The sequence below is a fragment of the Candidozyma auris genome, chromosome 4 (assembly GCF_003013715.1).
Source record: "Candidozyma auris chromosome 4, complete sequence".
In the NCBI taxonomy this organism is placed as follows: Eukaryota; Fungi; Ascomycota; class Pichiomycetes; order Serinales; family Metschnikowiaceae; genus Candidozyma; species Candidozyma auris.
Window position 1 is genome coordinate 791,563 of NC_072815.1, and position 14,696 is coordinate 806,258.

Genomic DNA, 14,696 nt, shown 5'->3' on the forward strand with positions numbered 1-14,696 from the left:
GGCAGTCAGTGAGAATGTATAGTTCAATAGCCATTTGAAATGGGCATCCACGTTCAAGCGATTAAAGAGCATCCAAACTTTATTCTTATGAATATCCAACATGTTACCAATTTGATCGAAGTCATTCTCTGATGTCAACTCCTCGATATATCTAACACGCCTCTTGTATGAATTTATAGTCAAGAATACTAATATTGTAAGAAGTATGATAATTGATAAGCACGACCCCAATATGATCCATGAACAAGTAGAGCTCACCGTCTTTTTCATTGTCATAAAATGCTCGCTTGTCTCATTACATGTTCCCCATTGAAGATTTTTCAGGTTCCCCGGAACTGAAGATGGAAGAGAGAAATTGGAGGATGTAATATTCGTAATATCTCTGTGAAATTTATCCAAGGGTTTAGTCATTAAAGATGTTAGATTCAGAAGAACATCCTCGTAATCAGGAATTTTGTTTGACAAACTGGAAAGATCATCAATAAATGTAGTTGGGATGGTGATATCTTTTATGGTTGAGGCTGTTAGATTAACCGAGTTTACAGCTGAAGTCATATCGCTTGTATCAGTGTTCGTGAATATCGACTTTATACTTTGAACAGTGGTCACGACTCCGTTGACAAGTGTAGACAAACCGTTCAAGGCTGAATTGAACTCTCTGAGAAAAGCATTCACGGCAGTCTCAATTGCTTCGGTGGCAGTTCTTGTTGCGTCTGCAAGAACTTCAATACTTCCCTTAACAAACGCTGTGCAAAGACAAGTTAACGTTCCTAAGTAGAGCTCAATTAAGAATCCAATCAATGCTTTGGCTATAGAAATCGCGAGGTTGATGAGAAGGCGACATTGTAATTGCAAGTTATTCACAAATTGGACAATTATATAATCAGTCACTTGATTGATTCCATAAGTAACGCTTTCTGCCTTTCCCAGAGCTTCATTGAGTGCTTCACATATCTCTTCGGCCTGAAGCTGGCAGCTCGTTATACCATCGAGGAGAGTGCTCTTGAAAAGATACACCTTTATGACTAATAGAGTCAACACCAACATATACTTATCAAGCCAAACTTGACTAAGCTGGTCTAATAAGTTTAAGTAGAAACGCATTGCCTCGAAATTCAATAGAATACTTTCATACTTATAGTTTTTAGGAGTTTAAAAGCTGAAACATCTGTGTGCACGAGGTGAAACAATATGATTCATGCATTTTCAGCAGTGAACGGCTAGGAATACCAAATATACCAATCTTTTTTGAAACGTTCTAAGACGATAAAATGCCACTTCTGAAGAATTTCAAGCGAATTGACTCAGAATCTGAAGATGCCGCTTTGAGTGGCAATTTGCAACCATTGCAGCCATGCAGGTGAAACCCATCCACAAACTCTTTTGAACGGAAAGTGGATTATGTTAGCCACGCCACATCAATAGCATTTTAATAGCTTTGAGAGGCCTTTCCAGCCAATTTCTGTGAATGTTCACAAACCGAAGACCACCTGCTAGTTTAACCTGTAAGTATGAAGTCATGTGACTGGTATCACGTGCTTCTGTCACGTGACTACCTGGTGATCACACGACTTACAGGGAACCAATCAGAATCAAATACAGTTATTGTATGCAGTTTGAATGGTTTGCCACGTTGTAAGAAGCAAGCCGGAGTAGAAGACGGTATAAATCACCCTTTTGTTCACGATGACGAGTAAAGTTTCCTGTATATAGTCCAGATGTTGGCCCTGGGTATCTGATAAACAAAAAATGTCCAGAGCTTCAACCTAAACCAGTTCATTCAACACCACAACATGTCTGAACAGCCAAAGGAAGAAAAGTCTGACAGCACACATATCAACTTGAAGGTCAGCGATGGTACCGCCGAGATCTTTTTCAAGATCAAGAAGACCACCCCCATGAAAAGATTGATGGAAGCTTTTTGTAAGAGACAGGGTAAATCCATGGAGTCCTTGAGATTCTTGATTGATGGCACTCGTGTTTCTCCAGACAATACTCCAGAGGACCTTGATTTGGAGGATGGGGACGTCATTGAGGCTCACCGTGAGCAGGTCGGTGGCTTCAGGTAAGGTGTATATGCATCAGTAATGTACGGATAGCTTTTGAGGGAGATGTAGATTCAAGAAGTCTGATTAACGCAATCAGGAAGCGAAGAAGGCTATTACGCTTCGAAGCTGAGGATACTCGTCTGCGGTAGTGCCAAGTGTATGTCTGATAAGTAGTGCCTAAGAAACGATGAGAGAAGTAATCCAAGTATCAAAGGTGGGCTCTAAGTAAGACTTATCCAGTGCTTTCATGAGAGCTTATCAAGTTCGGGTCATGAGGGAGCCCAAAATGTCAAGGGCTTATTGGGTTTTGCAACCAGCCGCACGGACTACTCAAGGTGAGCTGTAATGAAGTAAATGATAGAGCAATCTCAGCGAAGAAAAGGGTAAGAAGCCTATTATGGCAAAGAAAACCCCTCCTCCCCCACTGCTTAGAGTAAAGGGAGGGCATATTCCACGTTCGTTCTCTAGTTACCAAAACAAAGTCCACGAAAATGGTGAGTTACAACTACAAAATTGACTAATCAAGCGAGGCGCTCCCATAAACAGAGAATCTCACCAGACGCTCTTCCACTGTCTCAAAGTCATACGCCAAAACCTTCTCTCACAGGTCTAGGCTAGCGCCGCGCACTCACACCAGCTTATCTCTACACTCCCGCCTCCTCAACCAAAAAACAAAAAAAAAGGTGTCCCCTCTAGTGCTTTGTCATGACCACCAACGAGCAAATTCTTGTTGCTGCGAGCGGGGCTCTGCTACTTTGCGAGCTTGTTGTGGTATTCTGTTTCCGCGGGCTTCCCTTGCCTTACTTTGCTGCACTCAATGTGTTCTTCTTAGCCTACTCCTGGATTCTTCTCAGCTGGGTGTGGAAAAACCGCCGCGCAAGACTCCAAGCTGGCCCCGAGGGAGAGCCCTTAGTGTCCAGGCTGGAAGAAACAGCTTGACTAATGGTATAGTCTGAAAATGTCCAATTGATGAGTCCACGGACCGTGATTTTTTAACAATTTTAAGGTTGACTGGGTCCCTCCGGTTTGTGCCGGGCCACTGTCATTTGCACCCAGCTGGCAGTAACCTGAGAGTCTCCAGCACTGGAGCCTGGGCACAGCAGAGGGACGAGGGAGGGCAGATTGTGCAAAGAGAGCACGGATGTTGAAGTCCGTTCGTGACGTCCTGCTTGCTTGTTTGGGCTTTTTCCTCCTGCTTTGTGTAGAGCCGTTACACTAGGCCCTAACATTTCTAGCGCCCAGTGGCATTCATGTGGCCTGAGGTTGTGGATGAATCCATCGCTGGTTCCGAGGCCCGCTACTTTTTCACAACCACCGGAAGTTGCCGCCTACGCCGTCAGCTTTCTGGTCTCAAGAGGATTTTCGCCATGGAATTGAATTGAGCCTCCTGTAAATCCAGCGCCTCGCAAGACCCTGAGCGGGCCCGCCCCAGAACCGTTTGTGGGTGTGGTTCGGAATTTCTGTTTTTCCACCCTCTTCCCCAGCTTTCTCCCTCGGGAGAACGGATGTGGGAGGTGCGCACCGCACTATCTACGTCAGACGACCAGTGGGCCATTTTATCGCTCCCGTCCACACCCGGGGATTCGTATATAAGGCATCGCTGCCCCCCACTTATTTTCCTTATTGCAAAAGACACTCAATTCTACTACGACCACCATGTGTATGACTGCTATTTGCGGAATCTGCCACCACAAGGCCTGGACAGGCTGTGGCAACCACGTTCCCAGCGTGATGGATAGCACGCCAAAGGAGGACTGGTGCACTTGCGAGCCCGTTGATGGCGAGCGGTCCGACTACCCACCCAAGGCCGGCACCGGGTTTGCCAAAGCGTCGCCACCAAAGTAAATGCGGCAACGCAACAGTTGAGTGAGATTGGATTGAGAAGGGGGTGTTCAGAAGTGTGTTTGGGGAAGGTTTATTAAGTTGGGAGCGGCAGGGGGCCGCTGGTAAATAGTTATGAAGGTTTGAACAATTGCAGTGTAGGAAATGTGGTGGGATTTGTCAATTTGGTTGACGTAACCAGGCTCCGGGCGAGAAGCCAAGGCAAGTTGACCAGGTTTTGTTTGCTTCATTGATTGGCAACCCACGGAAAGTTGTCTTCATCTCTCGGTCAAAGTAAGGGTCTGCAGAGGTGGGCGTCTAATATACTTTGGTCTAAGATTTTGCCTGACCACGAGGTTTTATGGCCCAAAGGTGAATACAGTTTATTGAGAGATCAAGATGCCAATGCTTATCTGTGCACAAGAGCCCGGACGCCTTCAGTGTGCGCTGTGGTTTTCCAAATAGCCCAAGCAACTCGTATAAATTTTCATATAGTCTTTTAACTTCACTGCCTACATGCGTCCAGGAGTACTTCCATAAAGTTTTATCTGCTGACTCTGCTTTTCTCCAGCTGACTCTCAGGAAACACCCAGAGAAATGGCTGCAAAACGCACTCGCGTAAGCAACCGTTAGATAACGGCGCAGCAGCTCGAGGAATCCACTTTGAGAAACTCCTGGCCTTCACAAAAACAGTCGCTTTGATCTGTTTCTAATCACCCCCTACGTAATCATTCTATATTTATATAATAAATAAAGTGAAGCAAACTGAGTTCAATCTGCTCAGAAATCACCCTGCCACTTTAGACTTGCATTCACTCTCACTCTCACTACACATGCGATTCCACCTCTTCAACGATCACACCAACTCTTTGGAAATTCTTTGGCTCGGTGTACTGGTCTTTTGCCGCGTTTGCGTTTCTATCAAAATCCTACTCTGCTCACTCTAGGTCTCCTCTTTTTCTAGTTCTGGTATCAATCAGCTACCGCGGCTTCATATGAAGAATGCTTCCCCAGCTTTTTTGGGACCATTCATAGAAACGACTTGTATGAGAGAGCGTACTGCATGCAGCTCGACGTCACTCGCATTGCTCGTCTTTTTTTTTCCCTCTCACAGTCACACTGAGTTCTCTCATGGTGCGTTCTGCTAACGCTAGTCGAAACTTTGCAAACTAGCCCTCAAGCATGGACGTTCGCTAGTAGTCCCATGGTTGCTGGCGCCATCAAAAACCTGCACACCTCGGGTGCAATCAAAGCTTGCCCTCTCAATTGCTGGATTTTCGTGGTTCTTTTTTTTTATCCTCTCGTAGTTTTTTTTTGTTTTTTTTATTTTTACTCCTTCTGGACCTCTGCGGTTAGTGACTTTATGCCTGCCTGAGAAAAGTCAGCCTCCTGGTACCGAGCATTGTTCGTGTCCTTCCTGTTAGCGTTTCTCACTCACGTCGTTTCCCTCTTACTTTTAGCCCTCGCCACATACTTCATCTTTCGTGTTCTTCATCAATCGCAAATAATTCACTGGGCTTTAATACTCTTCTCCACAACTTAAAGATTTTGTGATGAGTCTAAGGTACCCGGATTTTCTCGGGCCTCTGAATCTCCAGCAAAAGGGCTCCTCTGCCGAATCCGAGGCTCCCTCGAAACAGCACAATCCTCCGCCTCCCCACCAGCCTTCGCTGGAATCAGGTCTCAAGAACCACCCACTGGATGCCAAAAACTCCCAGGCTTTTCCCGACATGAACCTTGACTCCGATCTCGACTTCGACCTGCTCTTGAAATCGAAGCTACTGGCCTTGAGTGTCCAGAATGACTCCCACCGTGACGATCTTTCCGCCCAGCCACCCTTGTCAAAAAACTCATTTTCCCCATTGACTGGTGCCCACAATGGGTTTGGCTTGGACCATAGCCCTGCGTTTGGCGCGTTTGGCGAATTTGGACCCTTTCATAAACAGACAAACACCTTTCACCTCCCTTTGGAGTTGCAAGGCGGCATCGGCAACATTTCCTCAAGACGGCCAAGTTACGCTGCCGAGTCTTTCACTAGATCCCAGCCACAACAACACTCTCCAGCTTCGCAACCATTTGCTGGTCCTGCTCCTTCCACGTTTCATCCTAACGCTGGCTCTTCAAACAAAACCTCTTTGGCTTCCTTTGCAGCCGCCAATAACTTCTCCCTTAATGCTTCTCAACAACAACAACAACAACAACAACTGCTGCAGCATTCGCAACAGCAAAACAGAGGGCTGGTTCTGGGCCAGCAGCTAGGGCAGCCTCAAAACCAGCACAATTTCGGTCAGGATGCTCTCTCTGACTCTTTACAGAATCTTTCACTTAACGCCAACTTGTCAGATTTCCAGGCGAGACGACCATCTCAGTTAGCGGATTATCAGGCTGTTCCCCAAAGTCAGTTCTACCCCTCTTTCACCCCCCAGCAGCTGTCGTTCTTCGCTTCTGGTGCACCTGTCTCCTTCAATTCATTCCATGCGTTTCAGCCGGCTGGCTCGGCTGGAATGCCCATGGGTGGTGCACCAAGCTCAGCACCGCAGGGCCAGAACCAGCAATTCTCCTCGAACCCTCAGGTTGGCTCTGGCTCAGGAGGTGCCGATATGTATCCGTCGACTCATCCGGGTCAGACCATGAAGCTAGATAATGGACTTTTGCTCAAAGACCAATACATTATGGTGTCGCCTGAACTAAAACAACAGTTTCTTTCTGCTGTGAGATATTTTCAGGATCCAGACTTGAGTAACAAGATCTTGAACAAGTTGTACGAACTTTTGGCGAATCCTGTGGTTCAAAAGTTGGTGACTTTCGTCAAAAACTTGAATAACCTCACGTTTAATCACAAGATGTTGTGTCTTGTGGTCAACAAAAATGGAAAATTAGATTTATTGTCTTACCCCAGTAATTCCAATATCTTTCTTCAACGTGACAATTTAGTTATCGTTGATGGTGACAGGGGAAAGGACTTGGTCATGATCTTGGAGCCTCTAGTCAATCTTGATTTTGCAATTTTGTTCAATTTCCTCAAGAAGATTGAGCACCTCAAATCTCTCACAATCAATGATGCGAATGGTGGTACCTCTGTGAAGGGGAATCATAGTGGCGGTACACATTCTACATCTATGGACGCATCCGCCATTATCAACAAGCATTCCAACGAAGATAACGAGTTCATCATCACCCTTCCTACAAAACAAGTGTTGCGCTTCGCAACTCCAAAAGAGATACTGAAGTTGAGTGGCAAGTTTTTAGAGGAGAAAAAGGCCTTCATCACCTGTTTTAACAAAATCAAGGAGTTGGGGCTTAGCAACGACCTAACGCTTATAAATGTCGAGTACCAGTGCGATTTCAAGAAGTTGATCTTCTACTATTATGCTGATTTTAAGCGAATCGACTTTCGCGGTTTAATCAAAGAACTATTTAAGATTTACAAGACAAGGATTTGGCTATGCGCCGTCTTGCCATATGATAGACGAGAGCTTTATACTAACCTTTCGAAGGAGGAGAGAAGTGGTGAGGAATCTACGTTTGGCTGTATTCCAAAGGAGTACGAGTTGTCGAATGAACAAATCATGAACTTCTCTGTCAAGGAATTCGGTAAGTTGCCGAAACCAACATACTTTCATCTGAAGAACATGTACAACTTGGTGCTCAATCTCGAGAATGATCTCAACGGCAAGTTCTATGGATTCACACTGATGAAAGGAAATTCTGGCATTGACAACAGTGTACAGGCACAAGAAGATCTTTCTTCTTCAGGAACCTCCCCTCGCGGCGCCCCAGCTAAGGGACAAGAGGAAATCGTAGGCAAAAATGGTAGGAGTCCCAACAAGAAGAAGACAGACTACCAGATCACACCAAGTTTTGATCCTTTTGGTAAACAAAAAAATGTATAATCTGACGAGTTTATAGAATAAGTATGATAGAGGATAACATGCCAAAATCTATACCGCCATGCGCGGTCTCACTCACTATGTAAGGTACACTCAACCCCAACATAAATACTACACTCTCTTCTCTCCCGACCATGACTCTAGCATCTTACATAAGGCTGAAAAGATTTCGAGATTACTCCATAGACTGGATAGTCACTGCAATCACCATGGCATATTTCTTTTTAGTGGCCGAGCATGCTAGACCGTTCAACCGCCAGTTCAAGCTCAACGATCACACGATTCAACACCCCTTCGCTCAACAAGAACGTGTCACGGGCCACATGTGTCTTATTTTAGCAGCTGTTGTTCCCACTGTAGTCATGACAATCACCAGCTTCTCCAAACATAGGAAGAATAGGGACCAGGCGTTGCACTTGTTGCAGGTGTCCTTGCTTGGAACAGCCTTGGCCGTCAGTGTGGATGGCGTAATCACAGATACCTTGAAAAACTGGGTTGGAAGGCCAAGACCAGATTTCTTGGAAAGATGCGGTGCTCCAGCTAACACGCCCACTGACGTTTTTGTGGACATCTCGGTGTGCACCGCTCCTTTGGGGGAGTTTCGCCTTATTGATGGGATGAGACTGACTCCCTCCGGCCACTCGCTGATATCGTTTTCTGCTTATTTGTTTTTGGCCATGTGGTTGTTCGGCCAATTGCAGCTCTCTGTGAATGTCGCTGCGAAGCCAGTGTACTTGTACCTCGTCAGTGCGCTGCCGCTTCTTTTGGCCGCCTACGTCGCCCTTTCTAGAGTTCAGGACTATAGACATCACTTTCTGGATATTGTACTGGGCATGTTCATTGGATGTTCGGTGGCAATTGCAATCTATAGAAAGTACTTTCATTCGGTCTTTGATGAAAATCCGCATGAAATCAATGGCGAGGAAGAAGGAAGTGGGTTGCCCATCTAACGGAGACGTGCATGATGATGGTTCCAAACGTGTTTCTGCTTGGGCAGCGCCCATGACACTCTACGTCGTTTTCATACCTGACGTACGGGCAATGGAAAGGTCCCGCCGCTCAATCAGCATACCAGACACACAGGCCAACAGTATCCTACGCTCTTTCAAGTCCACGATACTGAGCTATTTTTGAGTCTGGATTTCTATAGTCTAGGAAGACTAGACTAACGACGTGTATACGCATAGTTTGCATTTGACGTACAGTCAGCATCATAAAGAACACCGATCCTTCTTTTCCGAAACCCTCAATCAGATTGAAAACATCTCAGAATCCTTCTCATTCTCAAGCCTTTTTTTTTCTACTCAAAAACCGCTCCAAATTTAGAAGCCTTGGATTGCATCAAGTCGTGTTTCAGATTTGGATCAACAGCCGTATCAGCGATCATGCAGGTGAAACATTTTTGCAACCATTACTCCCCCCTGCTGAATATAAACTGCAAGCGTTTCTTCATTCTACAGCACGACACAAAGGAGCAAAGATATGTCAACAGTTTATCAAGTGGTTGTGGCAACCGTTTCTCTGGGTTCAACCCCAACACGTACGGAGTCTACTGACTCTGATACCACCATCACCTTGCTCACTACTATCAGCACTACCACTTTCAAGCCTGTGAGCACCAAGCTGCTTACAACGCGGTTGTCGACATTCAAATCTGTGGTTCCGACAGAAAGTGAATCTATTTTTGATTCGGCAGGTTCGGAAGTCGCTTCAACCTCAACGTCCACGCTTTCCCGCAAGGCACAGACCTCAATGACGGTAGCAGAGACCATTCCTCCCGGAAGCAGCTCCAGTGGAGCCAAGTTAGGCTTAGCAATCGGTATACCTATCGCTGTGATTGCACTCTTTGTGTTGATAGCGTTAGCATGGGTTTTTTTGAAAAGAAAAATCCAGTCCAAGTCCACCGAGTACTTGACGTACGACCCTGAAGAGGCGGTTGGTGGAAAGGTTGCCTTTGAACGTCGTAGGGAGCCTCCACCGTTTTCGCAGACGTCCAAGGAAAGCATTTCCAAAAACTCTCCGAAGTTGAAGAGTAGACTTTCCCGAATGGTCAACTCCGAGTGGATTTAGTCCTTAGACTTGAAGCTGCCTGCATTCTTTAAAGCGTTCAATCTCAAGAAAGACGAAGCGAATGATCAAGCTGAATCGACTACCTCTAGCCCTCAGGCCACTTCTTCCTACAAGTCCAAGAGACCTCCTTCTTTAAAGCTTGCGGTTAGTGATCTGGAGACATTGACGCCAGATACTTCATTGGTGGTGACTAAGGAATTCACCAAAAGTGCACCCGGTGATATTTCTGTTGTGGTGGGCGACATGGCAGTTATGAATTTCCAAAAGGATTCTTTTGCTCACGTTACGCTAGTCAATCGTGAAGGCTACGGCTTTGTTCCCATGAGTTGTCTTCGCAGATATTAAAACGTTTATCTGAAAAGTTTTATAAATACACTAATACACATCTTGTTATAATACAGTGATCCGAAGATGATCTCTAATACTGACGCTGATATGCGCCTGGCTGACCGCTGGGGCCGTAACGTTGGTTGCCATACTGTCCTCCCTGTGTGCTTGAAGGAGGAGGAGGACGGTGGCCCTGAGGCTGCGCCTCATACTGATACACTTGTTGGCCATCTCCATAGGAGCGAATGCTTTGGGAGCTCATGTTGGGGTGTGCCGGTTGTTGAGCTATATTGTACTGGTGTGGTGGTCTCTGCAAAGGAGCGGAATATCCACCTTGCTGTGGTGCACTCTGGTAATTGGCATAGGCTCTTTGCTGGTAAGGGTGGCCAGAACGAGGTTTGCCTTGCTGAGCCTGGGCATACTGCTGGCCCTGCTGATATTGCTGAGGTGGGGGCAGTCTCACTGATTTAGGCTGTGACACACTGGGAGGAATGCCAGTGTTCGTGACACTTGGTGGGATACCAGCACTAGCGTATCCTTGTGGAGGCGGCTGCTGATTACTGTACTGATACTGAGGGTTTGATGGGTAAGACTGTTGCGCTGGTGGTGGTCTTGGAACCATTGGTTGAGCAGGCGGCACCCTAAATGCTGCTGTTGGAGCAACTGTTGGCGACTCTTGTTTTCTCTGACCATTATCTGGGCCAGTGATCACAGTCGATGGAACGTTTTGATTTTGTTGGTGCGAAGCTTGCGCCTTTGCTTGAGGAAGCGAGTTCTGCGAGCTGTTCGGTGACACAATATAGCGTGGTCTATTATGCAACATAGGAGAGTGGAGCTCCAGCGTCAAATTCTTAGAAGGCCTTGACTTTTGGAGATTGATTTGCTGACCCTGGGCTGACTGCTGAGAGTATAGACTCTGTCCTTGCTGGCTATATGCTTGCTGGCTGTACAATTGATTGCCCTGGGGTTGTGCCTGCCCACGCGCTGCACCAACTTCATCCTTGAGGCTGAGATGCTGAAGTTGGGGGACCTGTGTGGATCTTGGAATAGAAGCTTGCCCTTGCTGAGGGTACGGACGTCTTTGAGGCTGCTCGTTTTCTTCGTCTTCGTCCTCGTCCTCTTCTTCCGATGTTTCCTCTTCTTCACCACTGCTGCTTTCATACCCCCTCTCGTTACGCAAAGGTCCTTGAGTATCCACAGCTTTTGAAAATTGTCTGTTAAACTCATTGTATTGTGTCGTTGGAGACTGAACCAGTGACATACTACTATTCCTCTTGTCATATCCAGGCACCTGAAGATTTGCAGAAGGCAACTGGGGTTCACGTAAGTTTTCAGAGTCTTCATCTTCCTCTGCAATATCCTCCTCGCTCTCACTGTCACTACCTAACAAGTTTCTGTCATTTGTTGGATAGATGCCACGCATCAATGAGTTCTTTCTCATAAGAGTGGGGAGTTTATCCTCCTCAATCTCCTCGGCACTTCCCTTTAATATCTCGTTCCTGTCATGGAAACGGTCTGATGGGCTTTCAATTGTGGAGTACTTTTGGTAAATATCAGCGAGCTGCACAGACTTGTGGGGATTTGCAAGGCCCGTCATTGCAGCTCCACCAGCGCCCGCGGCACCAACAGTCAATGAACCTGGGTTTTGTTGACCTCTCAATTGAGCATCATTGAGCGTTAAGTTGTACTTGTTTCTAGACTGGTTGTTGACTGGTTGTCTTATGACGGGGTCAGGGCCCGGTGGTGGTGGTCTGTGACGCTGAGGCAGACGGTTAGCGTTGGCTTGGCCTGGCAAAGGCTTTTGATATTGCGCTTGTGTTGCTCCAGTCAGTGATGAACGAGGAGGCTCTCCAGGACGACCCATGGGTTGTGAAAGAGTAGGAAGAGGGCCTGAGGCATTCCTCGTTTGTTCGACCTTTTGAGGATTGGGCGATTCGTGTGGATTCGAGGGCATGCGAGATGCGGTGGGGCTGTTTCTGGGACTCATAGAATTCAATGCACCAACAAAACCTCTGGAGCTTCCACAACCATTGTAGCCTTGAGCGAGTTTCAGTTTTAGAATACGTTTGATGTGCTCAGTCCATTTCGCTTGATCCCATGACATGAATGCATCTGTTCCAGCAAGCGGGTGAAGATCACCCACCATAAGATAGTGAACACGAGGCAATGTAGGTAAACCAAAAAGAAGTGAGTCTGGGTCGACGCGATCAGCTTTCAAACGCTTTGGGCGGCCATAGAGACCGAAGGAGTCTAAAAGTGGGATCAAAAAACGAATCAACGTATCGTAACCGGCCACAGCCGAATGCTGCTCGGGCATAATGAAAAGCGAAGTTTCTTCAGATTGCGCAGCAGCCTTCTTCGACTCTTTAGTCGACGGCAGGGAGAAGTTAATGGCACCTTCAAGCTTCATGATGGTACTCTTATCAATGAATAAAGGCAGCTGAGGATATATAGCGGTGACCATGGATGCAGATGTAATGGTTCCCAACAAGCTCTGTTTCTTCATCTTTTCATTGTCGTAAAGTAACACTCTTCCAGGGTGAAACTGTTTCTTCTTGTTTTGAGAGGGCTCAATGACAGCATAGCACCGCTTCCATGCCATGCCCGAGCCATACCTGATTTTTACCCAATCAGAGTGGTTGTATCGCTTTTCCGCCAAGATGGTACGAATATCGGAGAGTTTCGATCCTCGAGCGGAGAGCAACGCCCCAGTGTAGGCTTCCTGTAACGAGTTGTATTCGTAGGTAGCCAAACGTAGAGCCATGTACCACTCGGTCAACGTCTCGTAGGAGCGAAATTGGAGAATGTATCTATTCTTCAACGTCGTGGAGACAATGACAACGTTCTCAAGCTGCTGTTTTGCCGCGGGAAGCACCTTCATGGCGTTGAAAATGGCGTCTGTGAAGTTCAAATACTTTGGTTTCGACGACGTCTCAAAGAGCTGTTCCGGCTGGTCCTTGAACTTGGCCAAGCTCGATGCGTCCCAGTAGGCCAACTGCGTTCCCGTGAGAATACCGTACACTTCTTTCCACTCTCTATCGCCAGCTTTGCCATCGGAATTCAAATCGTTGTACAACATGAAAATGCCCTCATGGTAGCGTCTATGGGCCTGGGCAGAGAGCAAGGTGACGATGGGCACCAACTCTGGGGAAATATCATCCTCGGCCGGCTTCAGTTCCGGAGAAGGCAATTTCAGTGAAGACGCGGATGGCTGGTCCTTTAGTGCCAGCTTTTTCGGCGACATGTTGAGCTTCATTTTGGCAGAACCAGCTGGGTGCTGAGTATTGTTGGAAGATAGTGGAATTGATGATCTCGGTCAATCAGACAGGAAGAAGCGAGTGTAAGATAGGAAAGACAAGGGGGCAAGCTGATGTAGAGGTTTTTCTCCTTGATATTAGAAGGCTAAAGGGGCTCACTTTGCAGCAAGTACAGTGGATAAAGCAGAAAAAGTTTAATTTCTGCTTCAACCACAAAGAGGTGTAGTAGTTATTGATGCAGCGGAAGCTGAGGTCATAGTGAGAAACCGATTTGGACGAAAACATTGGGTGCGAAAGCACCACCAAAAATCTTATGCTTAGTAAACTAATCTCAAAACAAATAACATCGGCCGCACCGAACAAGGCAGCCCGTTCGCCCTAGACAGGCGCCGAGACACAAAGGTGGACCAAACACGGCCAAGTAAAACCATTGAAGCAAGAGCTGGCCAATCAGATGATTGGATTTTGTATGCTTGCATGAATTTGCACATATGAGTTCTCCAGAAACATTTCGTTGGCGTATCTCATTTTCATATGTGAGACCTTCTGTGGTTGTGTAGCGAGCAGCATGCACCCGACTTCACAGCAGCAGCGCTTTTTGTACATAGATCTCTCGTTTGCTAAAGCCACCGCAATAACGCCAACTAAAACGTTTAGCAAGAAGTCATCCGAAGAACAACCAAGGTTAAATAAAATATATATATATGAACACGTAAAAAATAAATTACAAAAAGATTCAATGCAATGGCTGCGAAAATTCCCTGGAGGGTGTTTTTTCGGTCCCTCGCCAACTCTGGTAGCGCCTTTTCCCATTTCAGCCTGCCCAGGCCGCTCGCTCATGTGGACCACTGGGGCCCTTTTTCCGTGGAATCTCTTCACCCTTCTTCCAGGAGGCTTCACAAGACTTTGAAAAGACCAAAGCGAAATTTATTATCTTCTTTTTGTCAATTGCGTTTTTCACTTTGCAATTCTTTGTGTCTCATCTATAAACACCTTTACTGTAGACCTGTTCTGTTAAGATCAACACCTAATAACCAACTGTCAATTTTCTGCCGCCGCAAGGTTCGCTATTTTCTTTCATAAAATATTGTATTTGTTCGTGTTTCGTTTCTTGCACTGCCTCTGAACTGCCCCCCTCATTGAAGCCCTGGCGTGTATTGCGATGTGGCTTCAACGATACTCGCTGGATATATGTAGTTTTAGTCGAAACACTTTACGTGCAATCCGCTTATAGGGTTGATCTAAACTGTCCAGCTTTTGGGCAGACCCCTCCACATTTATTT

At 46.4% G+C, this 14,696-nt stretch overlaps 5 protein-coding genes across 5 annotated transcripts; 4 read left to right on the top strand and 1 right to left on the bottom strand. All coding sequences in view use genetic code 12, as the record gives it.

The window, feature by feature from the left end:
- Positions 1-1,793: 1,793 nt before the first annotated feature.
- SMT3 (SUMO family protein SMT3) lies at positions 1,794-2,069 on the top strand (the record flags this gene model as incomplete). The annotated part of the gene is made up of 1 exon (XM_029037280.1): positions 1,794-2,069. The coding sequence occupies one exon, from the start codon at positions 1,794-1,796 to the stop codon at positions 2,067-2,069; it is 276 nt and encodes a 91-aa protein (XP_028888336.1).
- Positions 2,070-5,422: 3,353 nt separating this feature from the next.
- PSP1 (Psp1p) lies at positions 5,423-7,762 on the top strand (the record flags this gene model as incomplete). The annotated part of the gene is made up of 1 exon (XM_029037281.2): positions 5,423-7,762. The coding sequence occupies one exon, from the start codon at positions 5,423-5,425 to the stop codon at positions 7,760-7,762; it is 2,340 nt and encodes a 779-aa protein (XP_028888337.2).
- A 206-nt stretch (positions 7,763-7,968) lies between these two features.
- CJI96_0004048 (phosphatase PAP2 family protein) lies at positions 7,969-8,709 on the top strand (the record flags this gene model as incomplete). The annotated part of the gene is made up of 1 exon (XM_029037282.2): positions 7,969-8,709. The coding sequence occupies one exon, from the start codon at positions 7,969-7,971 to the stop codon at positions 8,707-8,709; it is 741 nt and encodes a 246-aa protein (XP_028888338.2).
- Positions 8,710-9,241: 532 nt separating this feature from the next.
- FUS1 (Fus1p) lies at positions 9,242-9,829 on the top strand (the record flags this gene model as incomplete). Its single annotated transcript, XM_029037283.2, has 1 exon — positions 9,242-9,829. One exon carries the CDS (start codon positions 9,242-9,244, stop codon positions 9,827-9,829), a length of 588 nt encoding a protein of 195 aa, XP_028888339.2.
- Positions 9,830-10,247: 418 nt separating this feature from the next.
- Positions 10,248-13,400, bottom strand: CJI96_0004050 (uncharacterized protein; the record flags this gene model as incomplete). The annotated part of the gene is made up of 1 exon (XM_029037284.2): positions 10,248-13,400. One exon carries the CDS (start codon positions 13,398-13,400, stop codon positions 10,248-10,250), a length of 3,153 nt encoding a protein of 1,050 aa, XP_028888340.2.
- Positions 13,401-14,696: the final 1,296 nt, after the last annotated feature.